Here is a 19,692-nt window from a genome sequence, read left to right on the forward strand (position 1 = left end):
TTTAAATAAGTCATCCAAGTTTATCCTATAAGAAAAATTTCAATCAAAACTATTCACAATTTACAAAATTCAATAAAGTAGGATGAACATTACACCTTCCAATTTTTTTGTCTATGCTCCACAATCAATGGTAGCAAATGAATACGGAAGTCCAAAAGAAAGGACCACCTCCAGCATCCAATTCCAGGATCTCTCAATAGTTAGAATTATGATAAGGGATTATTTAATTAATTGCATTTGTATTATCAAATGCCTATGACAGTGTCTACCTGCTATATGATAGGATAAGTGCTTAATAAATTTTCTTTGATAATTACTTACAATAATTGTATAATTAGGATCTGTAAATTCTTTCAGTATCCTGCAATGTAGTTTCTTATCTGAGACTAGAAACTTGAGCTCATTTAAAGTAGCTAGGTTTTGTTTCCACTACTTAAATTCACCTCTGTTTTCTATGGTATCTGTTAATATCTTACCAGTGGTCCTTCTTTATTTGCCTTCTTTCTCTACACATAGTTTTTAAAATCCTCTTTATTATTCTTAAAAATTTCATGAGACCCAGTTCACTGAGAAAATTTTGTTTTCCTGAGAAATTTCTTGTATGTTCAAACCATGTTCAGAGCAGCAGAACTATAGCAAGTTGTCCAATATTCAATCAAATTCAGCTATGATCATAAATATTGCCTAAGAAAAATGCAAATTAAAAACATTGAACTGGTAATGAAGCATCACACATGTGAAGTAGGCTTCAGAGTACAAAGCCATAATTCTGGTTCAATAAAGCTTACCATAAATAGTTGGTTAAAGTAATTGAGGCCTTGGTTTTGATACTCACTGATCATTTTTTATTTAGGTAAGGGTGTTCCACACTGTTCTTTCAGAAGAGTTTCCATTATTCTAATTCCCTGTGAGAATGAGGGAGAAAAAAATCAGTATGCTATATTTAATATAAACATACTTTCATAATTAGCAGATCCTTTTCCTTCAAGGAGTCCAAAGTTATTAACATTTAGTCATGTTTTCAGTTTCAAAGAATTAGGTTGATCACAATGCCACAAATATAAAATTTCCAATCCATCAACAAGCTATGTCCCAGGTACTATATTCAGCACTGTGAATACAAGTATAAAGAATGAAACAACCCCTCCCCACAGGGAATTTACATTCTAATGAAAAGACAATAAGTACATGTGTAAATAATAAGTACATGTAATACAGCATAAAATAAAGTGAAAAATGTGAACACATATTTAGAGCTTTGGAGTTTAGGGAAGATCAGGAATAGTCTCATGTATGATGCTAAAGATGTGTCTTGAAAGAGAGGGACTGTATGAAGCAAGGGTAAGGAGGAAGCGAAGCTCTGACATCTGGTAATGAGACTGAAAAAGGTACTGAAAAGAAAGAAAGAATGAAAACTTCCCCTCTTCCTCCCTTTGCCTCTAGCTCTTGCAAACATATTAACTATAAAACAAAACTATAAATCTCTGCCCCACTTAGTCTTGCTTCCCTAAGGAGGAGTGTTGTGGAAAATACAAAGGGCACACAGCTACCTTAGCAAAAGCATTAAAAAAAAGGGCGGGGGAGGATAGTGTGGTGTCTAAAGCAAAGGGAGATTTATCCTGGGAATCAGAAAAACTGTGTTTTAGGCCTTGTGCTGTAGACAACTAACTCACTGCATGAGACTAGGGGCAAATCACTTCTCAGAGCCTCAAATTTCCGCTACAGCAAATGAGAACATTAGACTAGGTAATCTCTAAAGGCTTAAATATGGGATAATATTCTTCTCCAAAAACCAGATAGGAAGAAATGATATAATAAGAAATGCCAAAAAATAAAAAGGAAGGGAGGGAGAGAGAGGGAGAGAGAAAGAGAGAGAGAGAGAGAGACAGAGAGACAGAGAGACAGAAAGAGAGAGAGAGAGAGAGAGAAGGAAAGAAAGAAGGAAGGAAGGAAGGAAGGAAGGAAGGAAGGAAGGAAGGAAAGAAGGAAGGAAGGAAGGAAGGAAGGAAGGAAGGAAAAAAAAGAAAAGAAACCTTGAAGATCATTAAGAAAATAAACTCCATCCTGGGGAGATGCCTGACAGATTGTATTTCACTATCTGAGAGAGAGCAGTACAAATATGGAAAAAGCCTATGTGGCTACCACTACTTTCTTGGCACAGTTATCACAAGGCCATGAATCAGAGCAATAAGAGAAGGATGCCTCACAGAAAAAAATTAAAAATTATAAGCTGAAGTTGATATAGAGAACTCTCAGAGAAGCAAAATCCTCCCAATGCAGGCCACCACACTTCTGAAATTTATAGTCTTACAAAGGTTAAATGATTTGTTTAGGTTACACAGCAAGCATTTGTCAGACAGAAAAGTATAAACAATAATATGATTAAAATTATGCCCTAAGGAAGTCAGAGGCTAGATGCAGGAAAAAGAAGGAAAAGCTAAATGTCTCTCTTTTATTAGGAGAATTAAGGGTAAGTTAAAAAAGGCATGACTCAAATGGAAGAAACTGAAAAATGAATGAATTAATGAATGAAAAATAGTTATCAATATTATATCTCAAGAACTATGATAAGTGCTAAATATTGAAAATGCAAATACAAAAAATGAAGGCAATCACTGTCTTCAAATAATTTATATAATTATAGAGGAAGACAATGATATAGGGGAGTGATAACCAGGTGGAGATATTTTGATTTGGAAAGTTACACAAATGCTGAGTGGTACAGTAGGCCACAAATTGATATATCTTTTCTAGAACAAAAAAGAATTAGTATGATCAGGGAAGGGAAGAGAAAGGAAAAGTTGTAAATGGTAATTCAAGGTAGAATTAAGGTGGTAAGGAGATAGCCTAGGAGAAAAGTCAAGCATGTTTAGGACTTTGTCAAGATGTAGTGGGTACCTGAGACAATCACAAATGAGGAAAGTAGGAATTAAAGGATGAAAACATTCTAATTTTGGTGGGAGGTGATAACCAGTAGTTATGAATCAATCATCAAGCAAGGGTTAAGTATCTACTCCATGCTAGACATTGTACCAGACAAAGGAAATACAAACTAAAGTGAACCTTCTCCCCTTTAGAATGCTACTGCCTTTTAAAATCCCTACCACTTAGCACAACATCTCATCAACATCTTCTGGTTGATTAAGTGTCAAACATACCAAGGAATTTGGAAAGATTCTCTAAAATAAATTCTGAGGACACTATGCAGACTCTGAGTCAGCCTCCTTCTCAAACAAATATAATGGGAAAGAATAAAGCAAAATTTCCAGTGGGGAGGGGAGGAATGCTCAGTTCTCATGTAAGTCAGGACCAAAAACTGTTAAACAGTTCCAGTTTGAGTCCTCTACCTGCTCTATTTTCTCCCTAAGGAAAAAAAAAAAAAAACTATTATACAAAAACAACCATGTGTGCTGTTATAAGCTCAATAAAGACAATACTAATTTTACAAAAACTTTTTAAGTTCCTTTTTTTAAAAATTGTACACATAAATTTAGATGATCTTTCTTTATATATATATAAAAAAAAAGCTTGCTTTTTCCACAGAAAGTGAGAAATGGGTGAACTATGCCCATCTGTCTAAATAAAGAAGGTCACAATTTACAGAACTGAACACTAATTGACATAAGTGAAGCCTTTCAGGTTTGCCTTGGGAATTAAAAACATTATTTATTGAATCAATTATATTCACCATATGACAGCTGATTTTTCTCTTTTTTTCCTTTTCCATTACCATTTTAGTCTTAAACAGAATGAAAGGACATGTGGAGTAAGACCAAATCTGGGAAAAGAGAGAGAGAGAGAGAGAGAGAGAGAGAGAGAGGAAGGAAGGAAGGAAGGAAGGAAGGAAGGAAGGAAGGAAGGAAAGAAGGAAGGAAGGAAGGAAGGAAGGAAGGAAGGAAGGAAGGAAAAAAAAGGAAGGAAGAAAAGCAAAGAAGGAAGGAAGGAAGGGAGGGAGGGAGGGAGGGAAGGAGGGAGGAAGAGAGGGAGAAAAGGAGGAGGGAGGGAGGGAGGAAGGGGAAAAGACAACAAAGAAAGAAAGAAAGAAAAGGAAGGAAGGAAGGAAGGAGGAAGGAAGGAAGGAAGGAAGGAAGGAAGGAAGGAAGGAAGGAAGGAAGGAAGGAAGAAGAAGGAAGGAGGAAGGAAGAAGGAAGGAAGAAGGAAGGAAGGAGGAAGGAAGGAAGGAAGGAAGGAAAAGGAAAGAAAAGGAAAAGAAAAAAGGGGGAAAAGAAAGAATTTTTTAATGGAAAAGGGCAAGCTATTGCTTAGATTCTTTTCAGTAAGAAAATCAAAGTCTGACTACATAATTCCCTTGCTCAGAAACCTTAAGTGTCTCCCTATGACCTCTAGGATAAAATGCACAACATGGCTTCAACTCTACCATTCCACTTGTATTTCATCTAACTCTCTTCACATACTGTATTTTATCAATATTGACTTACTAGTCATTCCTTGACTTTATCAACAATCTTGTAACTTTCTAGCTTTTCTTCAACTTTCCCCTATGCCTGGTGTGTGCTCACCTTCATCTCTGTTTCAAAGCATCCTTAGCTTCCTTCAAAGGTCAGTTCACCTATTGAAAGGGACCTTCCTTCATACCACATGCACCAACCTCTATCATTAGCTCTTCCCTCATCAAATTCTTAGTCTAACATAGGGGAAAGAACACTAAATGTTCTGGAGTCAAAGGACATAAGTTCAAATGCCAGGTTCAAAACTTGGTATTTCTATGACATAACAAGGAACTTAAAATTCTCTGAGGCTCCATTTCCTCATCTGTAAAAATATGGGCAATAAGTGGGTTCTCTAAGTCCTCTAAGCTTTTTTCCATCTCTTAAATCTAAGATTCTATGTGGGATTCTACCACATCCCTCCAATAGAATGCAACATTCTTGAAGACAGGGACAGTTTTCTCTTTGCCTTTGTATACTCAATGTCTAACACAGTGACTGGTACATCATGGGTACTTAATAAACACTTGTTATATTAAAATAGTCAAAGGTAAAAATTCACTTGATATAGTTCTTTCAAATAAAATTCAAACACCTAAATCTTTACCCAAGGAGATCCAACTTAAGGGCACTAAATCATACTCTTCATAATATGTTGCTGCACTTCCAATACAGAACAAACATTGATGCTCCATTAAACATCCTCCTTTATATAGATATGGCTTAAAAGCTTCTTGGACTGACAAACCATAAAACAATTTGATTTTATTATTCTCCTCCTCCTTGGAGGATTTTTTGTTTTATTACAAAGCAATCTTTCTCCATTTGCAAAAGAACATGGAAGTGGGCTATCTCATAGACTCATTTTCCTAATGCTGCTCTGCAGCATTTGCCAAATATACCCTCCTAAAAGAACTGCAGAGCTTTTAAGATGCAAAACACTTTACAAGCTTCCCATTTTAAGAGTCCCTAAGCAATAACTGATCATTACTGAAAACTCAAAGGCTGCCTGAAAGAAAGATCAGGGAAGTTGGGAACGAAAGTCAGCTAAATCCAGGTCAAAACTCTTTTCATAAGTATCAACATAATGCTTTCTTGAGAAAACTATGATTTATCTAGGAGGTCTCCAATAGGAACATTAAATCCAATGAGGAATCATAGAGTTTCAGAAGCAGTCTTTTAGAGCTATTTCTGAAGGGATCTCTTTAACAATATGGAAATGTTCATTTAATTATCACTATGATAACAAATCAGTGTATAAGACCCCTCTGGAAATAATGCTTTCCTAGTGGTCATTGCTTAAAGGGGGTGTAATCTGCCCTACTATTATTAGTCTTTTAGAGCTTGGACCTTTGAATAATAAATGATATAATCATGGGAGCTAATTATCTCAGAGAAGCATTGTGATGGAGAGCATCTTTGATCTCCTATCAAGCTAAAGTCTCTAATTACATACTTTCAAGAACAATGCCCTAATGTAAAAATCAATGATGATGATAATAAAAATAACAGTTCAAATGTGTTTTAAGGTTTGTAAATAGCCATGTTCATAAACCACCCTTCCAGGGAGGTAGTATAAACATTATAACCTCCATTTTCTAGGTGGGCCCAGAGAAGTGAAATGACTTGCCTGGAATCACACAGCAATTAAAAAACACCAAATCTAAGCTCTGGGAAGGACCTAGAAGCCATCTACTGCAAACCATGCCTTCACAAGAATTTCTCATTTATGACATATCCAATCCCTCTGGGTCTCATTTTCCTCATCTGTAAAATGAAGGAGTTGGTCTAGATAGCTGCTAAGGCTCCTTTCAATTCTAGCTCCATAAACTATAAAATATAAAGATTATAAAGTAGCTCTCCAATGTCAGATTCAAAGCTTTCAATGAGGGGGTCAATGACTGTTCCCCTATCCCTGGAAATAGCTCATTATTCTTTGGAACCAGCCTTGCTTGTTAGGAAATTAAGAAAAGTTTGCTATTTTAATATAAGGAAAGGCATAAATCTGCTGCTTTGCAACTTCTGTTTGTTGTTTCTAGCTTTGTCCTCCAGGTTGAAGTATTCCTCTGTCCACCTTTCTGAAAGCAGGGATGTTGCCATATCCCTGCCCCTTTTCTTCCAGTTCTCCAGACTAAAATGTGTTCTCATTGGGAAAAATCATGTTCAAAGTAGCAATTCTTCTTATTAATTCTTCTTCCTTGTAAAGGATGAAGTTATCACTATTTACTTACACTCGAGTCCTCTAACTAAAATCAGTACTCTACCTTTAAAACTAGGGACTATAGTTTTTTAGAATCTTTTTTTTAGTACAAGCCCCTAGTTGTACACTTATTTCTTTGTGGCAGGGAAGCAGGTAGGAGAGATTGATTTACATGATTCTTCTATCCAGTGACCAAATAATTATCCCTAATGCTCTGTCCCCATACAAATTCTGTCTCCATCATAAGTGTGACAAGATCAAGTTAACCCAGTATTTGGAGTCTTCTGCAGTCATTATTTACTCTACACTAGGCCTTTCTTTATTTAGGCAGTTTTTATAAAACTAATTGAAAAGTGAAAAATTAATTCAAATATCCAAATATTTTTGCTTTGTTATTAATTTTCATGGTATCAAATAAATGTTCCTTGAAAAAAACAGTTTTTTGACTGGTGACTGAACTGTATGACATTTTTAACATATTTGTTTCCTTGTGATATTCCTCCTCCTTTCTTTCACAAGGTTCCAGAACTAATCTGTTCAATAAGGCATAAGCATCAGAGGATTCCGTTAAATCCAAGAAATAAATCCCTGTCTGTAATTGCTCACTCAGTAGAAGTTAAAAATTAAAATTTCTATTTACTACTTCCCCACTTAAAAAAAAAAAAAAAACCTAGGAGATATATAATTTCTAATGAGTGTAGAATAGACTATATCTGACTTGAATAGTTAAAGGCAAAATACAAAATTTTTCCACTCCAAAACTCAATTAATAGGTTTGTCCAAATTTGAGGGGAAAAGAAGAGAAAAGACAGAGACAAAGAGAGAGACAAAGACAGAAAAATGAATAATACATGGTCCCTGACTTTCATGAGATTATAATCTTATTGGGACACAAAATCTATTGAAACAACTTTTAAAAAAATCAGAAGATTTAATTTTTAAAAAATCAAAGACAACAGAAGATTTAATACTCAAATAAGTAGTGAAGCAAATGCTATAAGAATTCAGAGAAGTTCAAATCAATGTGGGTTGTAGTAGTCATGGAAGATTTAACTGGTAAGGTAGGATCAGAGATAGACTTGAAGAATGAAAAAGATTTCAACAGAAAAAAAGAGGAAAGCAAAGGCATTCATAACCCAGTTTGTATTTCATTTTTAAAGGAATTTTCTACACTGGGTAAAAAAATTCATATCAGGAGTCTTTTTTTTTTTTTTTTATTAGTCTTCTCCCTCATGCATTTAAAATAAATTTTATTTATAATAAGTTAAAATTTTATTAAGCACCTACAACATAGTAGGTACAGAGCAAAGTATTGGGGACACATAGAAGAAAAAAATAAGACAGTTCCTGTTCTCAAGGAGCTTTCCATCTATTAATGGAGGAAGAAAGGTTACGAAAAGTGAGATTGGTAAGAGGGAAGAAAGTTATCTAGCCAGGAGGCATGATGAAGGTGGAGGCAATTCCAAGCAGTATAATTGGTGAGAAATGAAGAGCTGCCCTCTTTCTGTTCTGAGCCTTTTTCAGATGGGAATTTTAGAGAAGTTGTTTGAATTTTTTTTAAAAAATGCTAAAAGAACAACTTGTCAGCAAAATAAACTAGGGTGCAAATTAAAGCACATCTAACTGATGCTAAGTGAAATGTGCAGAACCAGGAGATCATTATACACTTCAATAATGATACTGTATGAGGATGTATTCTGATGGAAGTGGATTTCTTTGACAAAGAGAAGTTCTAACTCAGTTTCAATTGATCAAGGATGGACAGAGGTAGCTACACCCAAAGAAAGAACACTAGGAAATGCATGTAAACTATTTGCATTTTTGTTTTTCTTCCCAGGTTATTTTTACCTTTTGAATCCAATTCTCCCTGTGCAACAAGAGAACTAACTGTTCAGTTCTGCACACATATATTGTATCTAGGATACACTGTAACATATTTAACATGTATAAGATTGCCTGCCATCTAAGGAGGGGGTAGAGAGAGGGAAGGGAAAAGTTGGAACAGAAGTAAGTGCAAGGGATAATGCTGTAAAAAATTACTCAGGCATATGTTCTGTCAATAAAAAGTTATAAAAATAAATAAAAAAATAAATGAAAATGCATAGATGAAGAGAAAATAAATTGCAGGAAAGATCAGCTTTCAAGGAGGAAATGCTCATAAGAGCACTGCTAGGTAATGCACTGGATGGGGTGCTGGGCCAGGAATTAGAAAAACTTGAATTCAAATTCAGTCTCAGAAACTTCCTGGCTGTGGGATCCTGACTAGTTATTTGACTTCTATCTGCCTCAGTTTTCTCAACTGCAAAATGGAGATAATAATGGAACCAGCTTTCCAATATGATATTTATCACTTAGCACTTAGTAGTCCTTAATAAATGGTGTAGCATCACCTGGATTCAAATCCTGGCTCTGCCATTTATTATCAGCATGTTCTTGGGGAAATCATTTAGTCTCGTGGAGTCCAAGTTTCCACATCTGTAAAATGAGAGAACTAGACTATGGTCTCTGATATCCCTTCCTGTTCTAGATCCTAACATTATATCTAGAAGCCTATGATATTTTAAGCTAACTTGTCATTGTTTGCCCAAGAAAGTTCAACCCAGTCTTCACAATAGTTCTTTCAACGTCTGAATCCTTGCTTCTATGATCCTAAGAATAAAATTAACCCCAAACACTATTCTAAAACTTCATAAAATATTATCATTAATATTAATGTTTTATTCATTATTTCCCTAAATATTATATTTTCCTAAAAATGTTATATAAAAAGTGACTTTTTGCCAAATATTGTACTCTTATATGTTCATAATGAAAAAGAAGAAAATACAAGCATTTATTAAGTTCTCACTATGGGCTAACTGTGTTAACATTTACATTTACATTTAAATGTGTTAAAGTTACACTTAAGTGTGTTAAATGTAAATGATATAAGTAATATAACAATAATTATGGTGATGATGACAAACATTATATAGTATTTACTCTATTGAGGTACTATGCTAAATGTGTGCTATTATTATCCCCATTTTACAAATGAGGAAACAGGCAGAGATTAAATGATTTGCTAGTAAAGTGTCTGAGACTGGATTTGAGTCCAGGACCAGTGTTCTACCCACTGTGCCATCTAGTTGCCTCAAGCAAAAAGATAGTTCCTGACTGCAAGGAGCAGGAACTAACAATGGGAGAAGACAACACATACAAAGGGAGATGAAAAGGATAAGAGGTGAGCAGGAGATTTAGATATTCTGAATGGAGGCATGGTTTTGAAGTCCAGAGGAGGTCAGGAACAGAATGAAGAGAAAAATGAAGGCACCAAATGGAAGGTCCAGGAGAAACTTGCCAACTAGAGAAGGAGAAAAGGGTCTCATGGAAGTATATTCTGTGAAGAATAAATCATGAGGGAGGAAGAAAGAAGGCTTTTGCAGGAAAAGAAAGACCCATGTCCTGAGAGAAATTCCAGAGTAGAACCTGGAACCATCAATTTTAAACCAAACTGGAGCAAACTGGCCTAGCATATAAACATATTCATAGAGGGAATCAATAATTAAAGTGAATTTAATTCTATCTTCAAAATATTTTGCCCCCCCAAATGAGCAAAAATGTGGCCAACATCATATTCCAGAAACTATGTTAGATATCATAATAAAGGTGTGAAATTATACGTATTGACTTCAATATTTCAAAAGATGCATAATTTTGTAATGAAATTTTCCATGAGTTGCTGTCTTCCTCTCGCCAAAAAAAAAAAAAAAAAAGAAAGAAAATCATCCTTTGGTGACCAATCTTTTAATAAACATGCTTCCACAAATGTAAATAGACCAGTGTTTAGACAGACATAGTTCATCATCAGGACAATTTGGGGAACCCTTCCCCCAGTCCAGAATTTATGATCAGTTGATATACTATTTGAGAATATAGGACATCCAGAACATGATGAAACAACAGGTTAGGATTTTATGGAGTTGGAGTTAGAAGAGAGTTCCAACAACTTCACTGCATAAAGGAGGAAACTGATGTTCAAAGAGCTTATGCCCTTAGCCCAAGGTCACACAAACAGTAAATGGCAAGGCTGGAATTTGAACCCTCCCCCTATCCTTTCATGCTGCATCCAGCACTCTTCCATCGCACCCATGCTGTAATTTGTACAAAGTAGATAAATAATACTTCAAAGATCTGTGATTATGTCAGTTTGGATACTCTCCCCATCATAAATATTGCAGCACGCTCCCTCACTTAGTAGATGGGAGAATGGCCATGATTAAAAAAATTCATCATCCCAGAGGCAAATTGGTCATGAATCTCACTGAGCTCATCCAGAGTCAAGGTCCTCAGACAACAGTTATACAGTTTGTCACTGGAACTATTTTTGAAATCTCTCCCACATGATACGAACTACCAATGTTTTTACTCCTAATAGCTTAGCTTTCAAGAACTTAAAATCATCTCCACACCACAAGACATTAGGGTGGGACTTTAGAAGAGAAAATAAATAATATCTATGAAAAATGTAAAGGTACTTTTCTTACTGAGTCCCTTGAATAATCACATCTCCAGAGCATCTGAAGTAGGCTCCTTATCAAATACAAATACCTTGTTAGAATATATGACATAATATAATTTTTCCTTAGAGGTTTATAAACTCAGTCTTGAGTATGATTCATTTTTGTGTTGAGAGGCAACCCAAATCATTATACCTTAAGTGTCAAGGCCAGAACAGTAAATTGACACAATAATCCAGATTTATTTCTATTTCCTGCTACAAAACTTTTCCCCCTCTTTAATGAGAATATGAAATTCCCATAGTCCTTAATGGAAAGGAAGAATATACTTGGTACTTTCACCGATATCTTCTTAACAAATCACTCAATATAAGATAGTCTGAATTCTAAGTTCAAGGGAATTGCTATTCATAGAACTTATCTTATCATGCTAAGGTTGATTTCCTAACCTTTTTTTGGAATAGAGAAACGTTAACTGGAAGGCTAAGGGCTCACTCTCCAGCCTCTCCTCACCCCACCCCCAAGTATATATATATATAGGAATAGTTTTGATTCTTCAGACTTTGATATGGCAAGGTGAAAAGCTCTTGGAATTGGTCCCAAGGACAGAAACACCTGGCTATAACTTTGATTATATCTATCTTTACCCTCATACTCCAGCAGAGCTGTAAGGCAAACATTCACCTGTAGGAACCATTTTTGCTTCAATACAAAAACTGCCAATTATATTTCTTTGGTTGATGACCTAATACTAAGATAGGAGAGCCCTTCACTTTGTACTAAGAAGCTGTTAGAGTGAACAGGCTTTTCATTTCCAAGAGACAAAGCCTCTGGAGGTTAACCAGGATATCAGGTTACAACTTACAACAGAAGTGCTATAATTACCATTAGGAACATAAATAAGATTGCTCATCTTTATTTTTCATCCTTTAAATTACCTGTGAAGTGGCAAAACAATGAACACATTGGCAAGGTTTAAGAAAAATGTTTAAAAAAAAAAAAGCAATCACATTTGATATCTTAAATTAACAAGAACAATCAAAATGAAAACTTCATGAAAAAAAACCACCAAAAGATTAAAAATATAAAAACCTCTGTAACAGATAATTGTCTAAAGATAATCCACCTGCTGTGATAAGGTCCTTGTTTGAAAAAATAAAAATACAGAAAAATAAAATCCTAGGCTCACAAATTCAAATACATTTCAATGCTTCTTTATACCTTTAAAAGAAAATGAAATAGGAGGAAAAGTGGAATCACTTATTTACTTATTTACGCATTTGTTTTTTATAAAAATATCTCTTTCTTTCATGTTATTGTTTACTCTCTTTGACACACCAGAGTTTCCTATATGGATTATTTATTCACATATATATGTGTTTGTGTGTGTGTGTGTGTGTGTGTGTGTGTGTGTGTGTTAATAGAAAATAAGTCTACTGAATGTGACCTATAATCCTCACTACTGGAAAGAGTGAGATTTGAGGATCCCTTGAGTTTAATATTTCTGAGCTGCAATGGTCTAAACCAACCAAGTGTCCACATGAAGTTCAGCACTAATATCGAGAGCTCCAAGGTATAGATGATGTGGGGGAGAGGAACTAGACTAGCTAATGGGGAGAAAACTAGCCCATGTCAGAAACAAAAATACATTAAAACTGTGTTGTCAAACTAGGTCCAAACAATTGAAAATAATCAATAAATATTTTAAGCACCTTTTATGTTCCCTGATACACTGGCACATTGTGCTAAACCCTGAGAATACAAAAAGAAGTAAAAGACAATTTCTGCCCTCAGGAATTTCACAACAAATAAACAGACATGTATGATAGACAAAAGATATATAGAAAAAAATAGAATATAATTAACAGATAGAAAACAGAATTAAGATGCTGGGAAAGGCTTCAAGTACAAGATGGCATTTTGGTTATAACTTAAAGGAATCCAGGGAAGTGTTAATATATTATAAAGCTAAGAAGGTAAATTGCACAGTCATGTTTTTAAGTTTCAAATGCCAAATAGAGAAGTCTATAAACTAAAGCAGTAATAAGGAGATTTGTCCTTTTATCCTACCTCTTCTTATAACTAGCTGGGTAACCTTGAGGGAGCTACCTACCTTTTCTGGATATCAATTTCTTTACCTATTAAATAAACAGATTCTATTTCATCTATTTGGATTGAACTGTCTGATCCCTAGGGTTCCTTCCAACTGTAAATTCTGTGATTCTATAAATCTAGGTTGATGAGATTGTCTAAGGAGATGTTTCTAGCTGCTGCCTGCCATTCATGAAGCAAATGAAAATACAACTAACTGAAAGGGAAGAGTTGGAAGTAACTTCACATTGTCCTTCAAATATCTGTGCTGGTCCCCTATATTTAAAGCCATTTGAAAATGCATGCTTGTTCATTAACAGGGGTTGGGTGAAGAGAATAGAGGGCTCAGTCAAACCTACCCCACTGTTGAAAATATTGGTTCAATATTATTCAAATATTGTTCAATTATTTGTGGAAATCACTTATTATTCAATTCAATATTCAAAATATTAATCAAAAGTTGTGCCATATTCTTTTCCCTTCTGAACAAAGCACTTTATAGAATATTAGATGTGGAAAGGATAGCCTCTCTCCATCTTAAAGCAAGAATTTCCTCCGTCAATGAGTTTCCTTATAATTTCATATTATTATTATTGGATAGATCAACTATAGCCTTGATTTGCTCAAACAAATCACTTAACTTCTCTAAATCTCAGTTTCCTCATCAATTAAATAAAATAATTGCACATTTCTCACATGGCTATTTTAAGGATCAAATTGATAACTTATGAAAAATGCTTTGCAAAAGTAAAAAAGTTAAAGCACAGCATAAATGTTATTATTGTTATGGTTATTATTATACTTATGAAATGGAAAAAGATTTAGAATAAGGGCTTTATCACATAATGGGTCTATGAGAATTATAGAATTACACAGGATGAAAAAAAAATCTGCACCAAGAGTAAGTACCCCCACTGATGGAATCCAACATACACTCAAGTATTGAGAATGAACAAAAATATTTTTAAAAGTCATTAATAAAAAGCCAACATTAATAATTAAAAGGAGACTTAGGTCATGTAGCTCAACTCTAAAGTTTATTAGATCATAGATTTAGAGCTAAAAGGGACCTTATATCTCATCTAGTTCATTCTTTCATTTTGTAAATGAGGAAATTGACTCCTGGGGAACTTAACTGATTTGCCCAAGATTACCTATCTATAGTAAGTGGCAAAACTAGGATCTGAGCCCAAGTTCTCTGACTCTCAAACCTTGCTATTGTACCCTAACACAGTTCTTATTCTATTGCAACTTAATTACTGGACAAGAAAATTACTAAAAATAGTCCTTAAATCTTATATAACTTAAGGCTATATGAATAAGAAGAGTGTTATTTATATGCAAATGAATTATCAGTTTTAGTAGGTGTTCATTTTTCTGAGTTATCTCAGATTAAAATGAATAGGAGATTGTTTTTTTCCTTTAACACTAACCAATCTACCTTGGCTTCTAATGGATAGAATCCCACAGGTAAATCTGGGAGGTACAGAATTTGAATCCAGTCAAATGGGAGCCATTGTGAACAAGAGTTCTTCCATCTTTCCCCCAAACCGAGGAGTCTTCATTTTTTCCTAAGCACTATATCTAACACAGGTTCCTGGCAACCTGTCACTAGAAGTTAGCCTAAATAGAGAAGCCAAGAACATATTGGTACATGGAGGAAGAGTATAGAAAAAAACAGGGAAGCCAATTATGACATCTCAGTTAACCAAAACTCAGATAACAAGAATCAGGGATCTTAAAAATCCTCTGTCATTTACCAGCTGTCTTTGTTATATAAGCCCCATACGCAAAATTCCTTATAAGTGACTGTTCTGAGATACTCAGATGCCTTTTTCCCAGCCCCATAAAAATAAGTGTCTGAAAGCATCAAGACTACAATGCATCATGGTGTGCTCCAACAAGGAGACAAATCTCTGATCAATAACATACCCATAGATCAAATAACCTCTGTCATTTTACAACCCACAAAAGTAGTCCCAAATTTCAAGCTATTTTAAATCAGCATTACCAGAACTACGGCTTCTAATTTCATCTTTGGTCTGACTATTCTCTTTAAAAAGCCTATAGACAGTTCACATAGAATAATAAAGATTCGTAAGTAGCATAAATTCCATTCTTTTTATCTTTGAAATTAGCAAAAACAGAGTAGGAAAATTAGCATAGAAAACTAATAGCTCAGGTGGAGTCTTCCCCCCCCAAAAAAAAAAAAAAACTGATAAGCTCTCATTGGACATCTGTCATGAAAGACATGCAAAAAAGCTGGTAGTATTATAAGCTCTATGAGATGAAGAGATCATATCTTCTTTATATTTTATGAGATATGTAGTTCAAGGTCATGTACATATCCAATAAATATCAAATGAGGATGATGGGATGAGTGTTTTATTATGTATCTATTTCTAATCTCCTTCACACTTGACACCTGTAAATTTGCTCTGTAATTTTCTAACATATGTATGTAATATTGTATGTTATCATTATCAGTGCTTTCATTTAAGCCCTCTACTTTCTCTCATATATTTTCCCCAAATCTCTGATCCATAAAATGATTCTTTATTCTCATCATCCAGACTAATCACCTGGCCCAATCCCTAAATTCTAATCCTTGGAATTCTAAATTCTCCTCTGAAGCCATCCAGTTGTCATCCTCGAGTCCAACATTGAATCATTTCCTTAGCCTACTTTTGTCTTCTGTCAGACTCAAGTTTTTTTTTACTTTTCAGTCTCCAGCTGTGCCCATTTTGGTCTTTGCTGAAATCACTGGAGACTCAAATCATTTCCCTCACTTGCTCAGCCAAGAGCCCAGAAGGATACAAGCATTTTCTCATTCTCTTAGGCTTTTTTCCTCTAGGTCCTAGCACAAACAAATTATCACTTCAATACCTTTTAATATTATCATATCCAATTCTCACTATCCTCTCTTAATTTTAAAGACTAAACCTGTTCAGAAGATGTAAGGGCACTACAAAAATTTAACACAAATTGATAGAGTCAGGATGCTGGTTAAGAGGAAGAGGAGAGACAACAAACATAGAATATGAAATTTAGAAGGAACCTTAAAGAGTATCTAGTCCAGATCTCCTTATTTTACCAAGGCACAAAGACCCAGCAAGTTAAAGTATTTTACTCAAGGTCACACAAAAATAAATGGAAAAGTCAGAACTAGAACCCAGATCTTATGATCCTCAGTGAAGTGTTTTTTACACAATACTATGGTGAAGAAAGATGGTAAACAATTTTAATGGCCAGTGTTTCTGATAAAGGCCTCATTTCTAAAACACATATAGAATAACAATACAAGTCATTCCCCAATTGATAAATACTAAAAAGACATGGACAGTTTTCAGATAAAGAAGTTAAAGTTATCTATAGTCATGAAAAAATGCTCTAGATCACTATTGAAAAGAGAAATGCAAATTACAACGACTCTGAGGTGACACCTCATACCTATCAAATTGGCAAAGATGACAGAAAAAGACAATGATAAATATGGGAGGGAATGTAGGAAAACTGGGACACTAAGGCACTGTTGGTGACATTGTGAACTGATCCAACCATTCTGAAGAACAATTTGGAACTATGCTGAAAGGCTATAAAACTATGCATACCTCTGATCCAGCAGTGCCATTACTGAGTCTGTATCCCAAAGAAATTATAAAAAGGGGAAAAGAACCCACATGTACAAAAATGTTTGTGGCAGCTATTTTGTGGTAGCAAGGAATTGTAAATTATGGGGATATCCTTCAATTGGAAACGGCTGAACTTATGGTATATAAATGTAATGAAATATTGATGTTCCATAAGAAATGATAAACAGGTTCATTTCAGAAAAACCTGGAAAAACTTCTAGGAACTTCAATGCTGAGTGAAGTGAGCAGAACCAGAAGAACATTGTACACAATAATGGCAACAATGTGTGATGATCAACCTTGATATACTTACCTCCTCTCAGCAATACAGTGATCCAAGATAATTCCAATAAACTTGTGAATAAAAATGACATGTGCCTTCAGAAAAAGAGCTATTGAAGCATACTATTTGCACTATTTTTTTCTTTCTCATAGAAGGAAGAAAAGTGTAGAACTCTAAATTATATTTAAAAAATAATATTGAAAACTATATTTACATTTAATTGGAAAAAATAAAATGCTACTAAAGAGAGAAAATGCCAATGTTGAATCATTCTGCACTAACTTTGCAAGAGAAATATACCAGCTCATCTTGGGTCTTTAAGAATCATTTCTCATCATTTCAGTTAAAGGATTAGCTTTACACTTTTCAAATAAGTTTTATCAAATGTTGCAGCTCAGAATTTTGATGATCTGATTTATGAGATTCTTGAAAGTATTACTGATAACCAAACCTATGCAACTGGGATGAAGTCAAATGAGTCACTGAGGGCCCTCTGACTCCTAAGCTTCATTCACGGAACAGCAGGTGTTAATTTAAGCTCAGTAGAAGAAAAAAGATATCCTGTCACAGAATACTCATTTTCAGGAAGAGACCTTCCTCATTTTCAATTTTAAAGGATACATTTGCCCAAAAAATATCATCTAAGGCACCAATCTATAATGATTATGGCAAGATAGGCCATTGTGGCTAAAAGGATGTGTGTGATCATGGGCACCACTATTTTCTTTTAATTTTAAAAAGAAAATTGACCAGGAAAAAAATCATTAAAGTCAAAAGTCTTTGCATTATTCTCATCATAGCTAAGATCTGAAAATAAAATAGACCAATCCATTTCAGTTCTCAATAGTGGACTTGAAATTGCCCTTAGTAAGAGATTGCCAATTTATTAAGCATGGGTAAAGCTCCTGAAAAGTTTTATCATCAGAGATGACTTTACAGCCCAGAAATCAACTCTTTGAAATTGGAGAGAGAGTATATATTTCATCAGTACTGTCAAGTGATCTCAGCCAGATGAAGAATCTTGAAAGGTTTGCTTCATAAAAATAACAAGGGGGTGGGGGAGAGAGCCCCCTGATATATAGAAGATATCTTACAACATTGCAGTTCTTTATATCAAACTTATTTGCAATATTTATTTGCTCCTTCAAATAGCAGGTTTATCTTTTGGGAGGTTTTCTCTCATATATATAGTGGATTTTTCTATGCAGATGCTTATAAAAAATGCTTATACACAGTGAAACATATTTATAGATATTATCTACTGAAATAAAAGGTCCTTTTTGCTAAAATACAAACTGACATTTAGAGTTGTTTTGTTAAATGAGTCTTCAAAAAACTACAGACCCATGGCAATTCCAGAAGTGGAAAGTATGTAGCTAAGATCCCTTTCACACTGAATAATTAATCTCTATGATAGAAGAATTTAATGTGATACATTTTTTATTAATGAATTGGTGAACCAATTGGAAAAATATTACCAAATTAGAGTGGGAGGGCATTCCTTGCCCAAAATGCCTTCAATAAAATAATAAGTTGTTACTATATAGAAAGCAACATACCCAAATCTCTTTGGGGGGCAATTTATCTAGACCACTATTCACATTCCTGGAATCTCATCATTATCATAACTAACCATTAGTGTGCCATCATTCCCTCCCTACAGTACAAAGGCACAATTGGGGTAGGAAAATAGTGATTGGCTAACAATCTGGCATAACTAGAACAGATCATGACTTTTGAGAGAAGCTTTATTATTCATTTAAGCTTCCTGGAGTCTCATTCAGGCTAAGGAAATGTTACTGAAGAAAGGTGACTTGCTGGGTTTTTTTTTTTTCAATTACAACAGAAAAACTATGACCCCTCTGAATTGTGTGAGTATGGACAAATAGTGATGTGCAAATTACTTGAGACAAGCACTACTTTTATGACAACAATGGATGTATTGCTTCTATTGACACTAGATTGACACTGAACATCTGACCATCATGTGAAAAGGAATTGACTTGTCTTCCCCACCTAATTAAAAAACTAATTGGTTCTTTCTAATTGAATGGTGGATTGCATGCAATGCACATATATTTCATTTCTCTCTTTTCTTGTGTTTTTGATTCTATGTCTTTTTAAGAATGGATATTACTCCAAGGAAATGTGCAAAGACTCACAAAACACTCTTCAATGATCGTTCAAGTTATATGTTACTGTGAAGAAGTCAAAGTGTTTCAAGGATCACTCAAACCAATAGTGAGCCAAGATCAGTCGTGCCAAAGCATAAAGGAAAGTATGCTTGAAAATGAAAAGCAATGCCAAAAACTGACAGACTACAAAACAACCTAATTAAATACTCCAAAAACTAAGACCTTCATAGTGACCTAGCAGCTGGAAGGATTGTCACTTATTCTTCTACAATGCGACACAGACTTCTTTAAGTTAGAACTAGCAAGAAGACTAGTTTAAAAAATCTGTCAATCATTGCTATGAAAAGCAAAACAAAACATTTGTCTTTGACAAGATAATATAAAGGACTGAAGAAAGGAGTCTG

The 19,692-nt window shown here is 34.6% G+C and overlaps 1 protein-coding gene across 2 annotated transcripts in view; it reads right to left on the reverse strand.

Annotated features, from left to right (window-relative positions):
• Window positions 1-19,692, reverse strand: part of PRELID2 (PRELI domain containing 2) — a 92,492-nt gene that overhangs the window by 1,843 nt on the left and 70,957 nt on the right. For both annotated transcript variants that reach the window (XR_007950767.1, XM_051978643.1), the window contains one exon: window positions 836-905. Coding sequence is in view for 1 of the 2 variants with exons in the window: in XM_051978643.1 (XP_051834603.1) it covers window positions 846-905 (60 nt within the window). In the remaining variant the exon portion in view is untranslated. The remainder of the gene's footprint in view (window positions 1-835; window positions 906-19,692) is intronic.

Source organism: Antechinus flavipes, chromosome 2 (assembly GCF_016432865.1).
Source record: "Antechinus flavipes isolate AdamAnt ecotype Samford, QLD, Australia chromosome 2, AdamAnt_v2, whole genome shotgun sequence".
In the NCBI taxonomy this organism is placed as follows: Eukaryota; Metazoa; Chordata; class Mammalia; order Dasyuromorphia; family Dasyuridae; genus Antechinus; species Antechinus flavipes.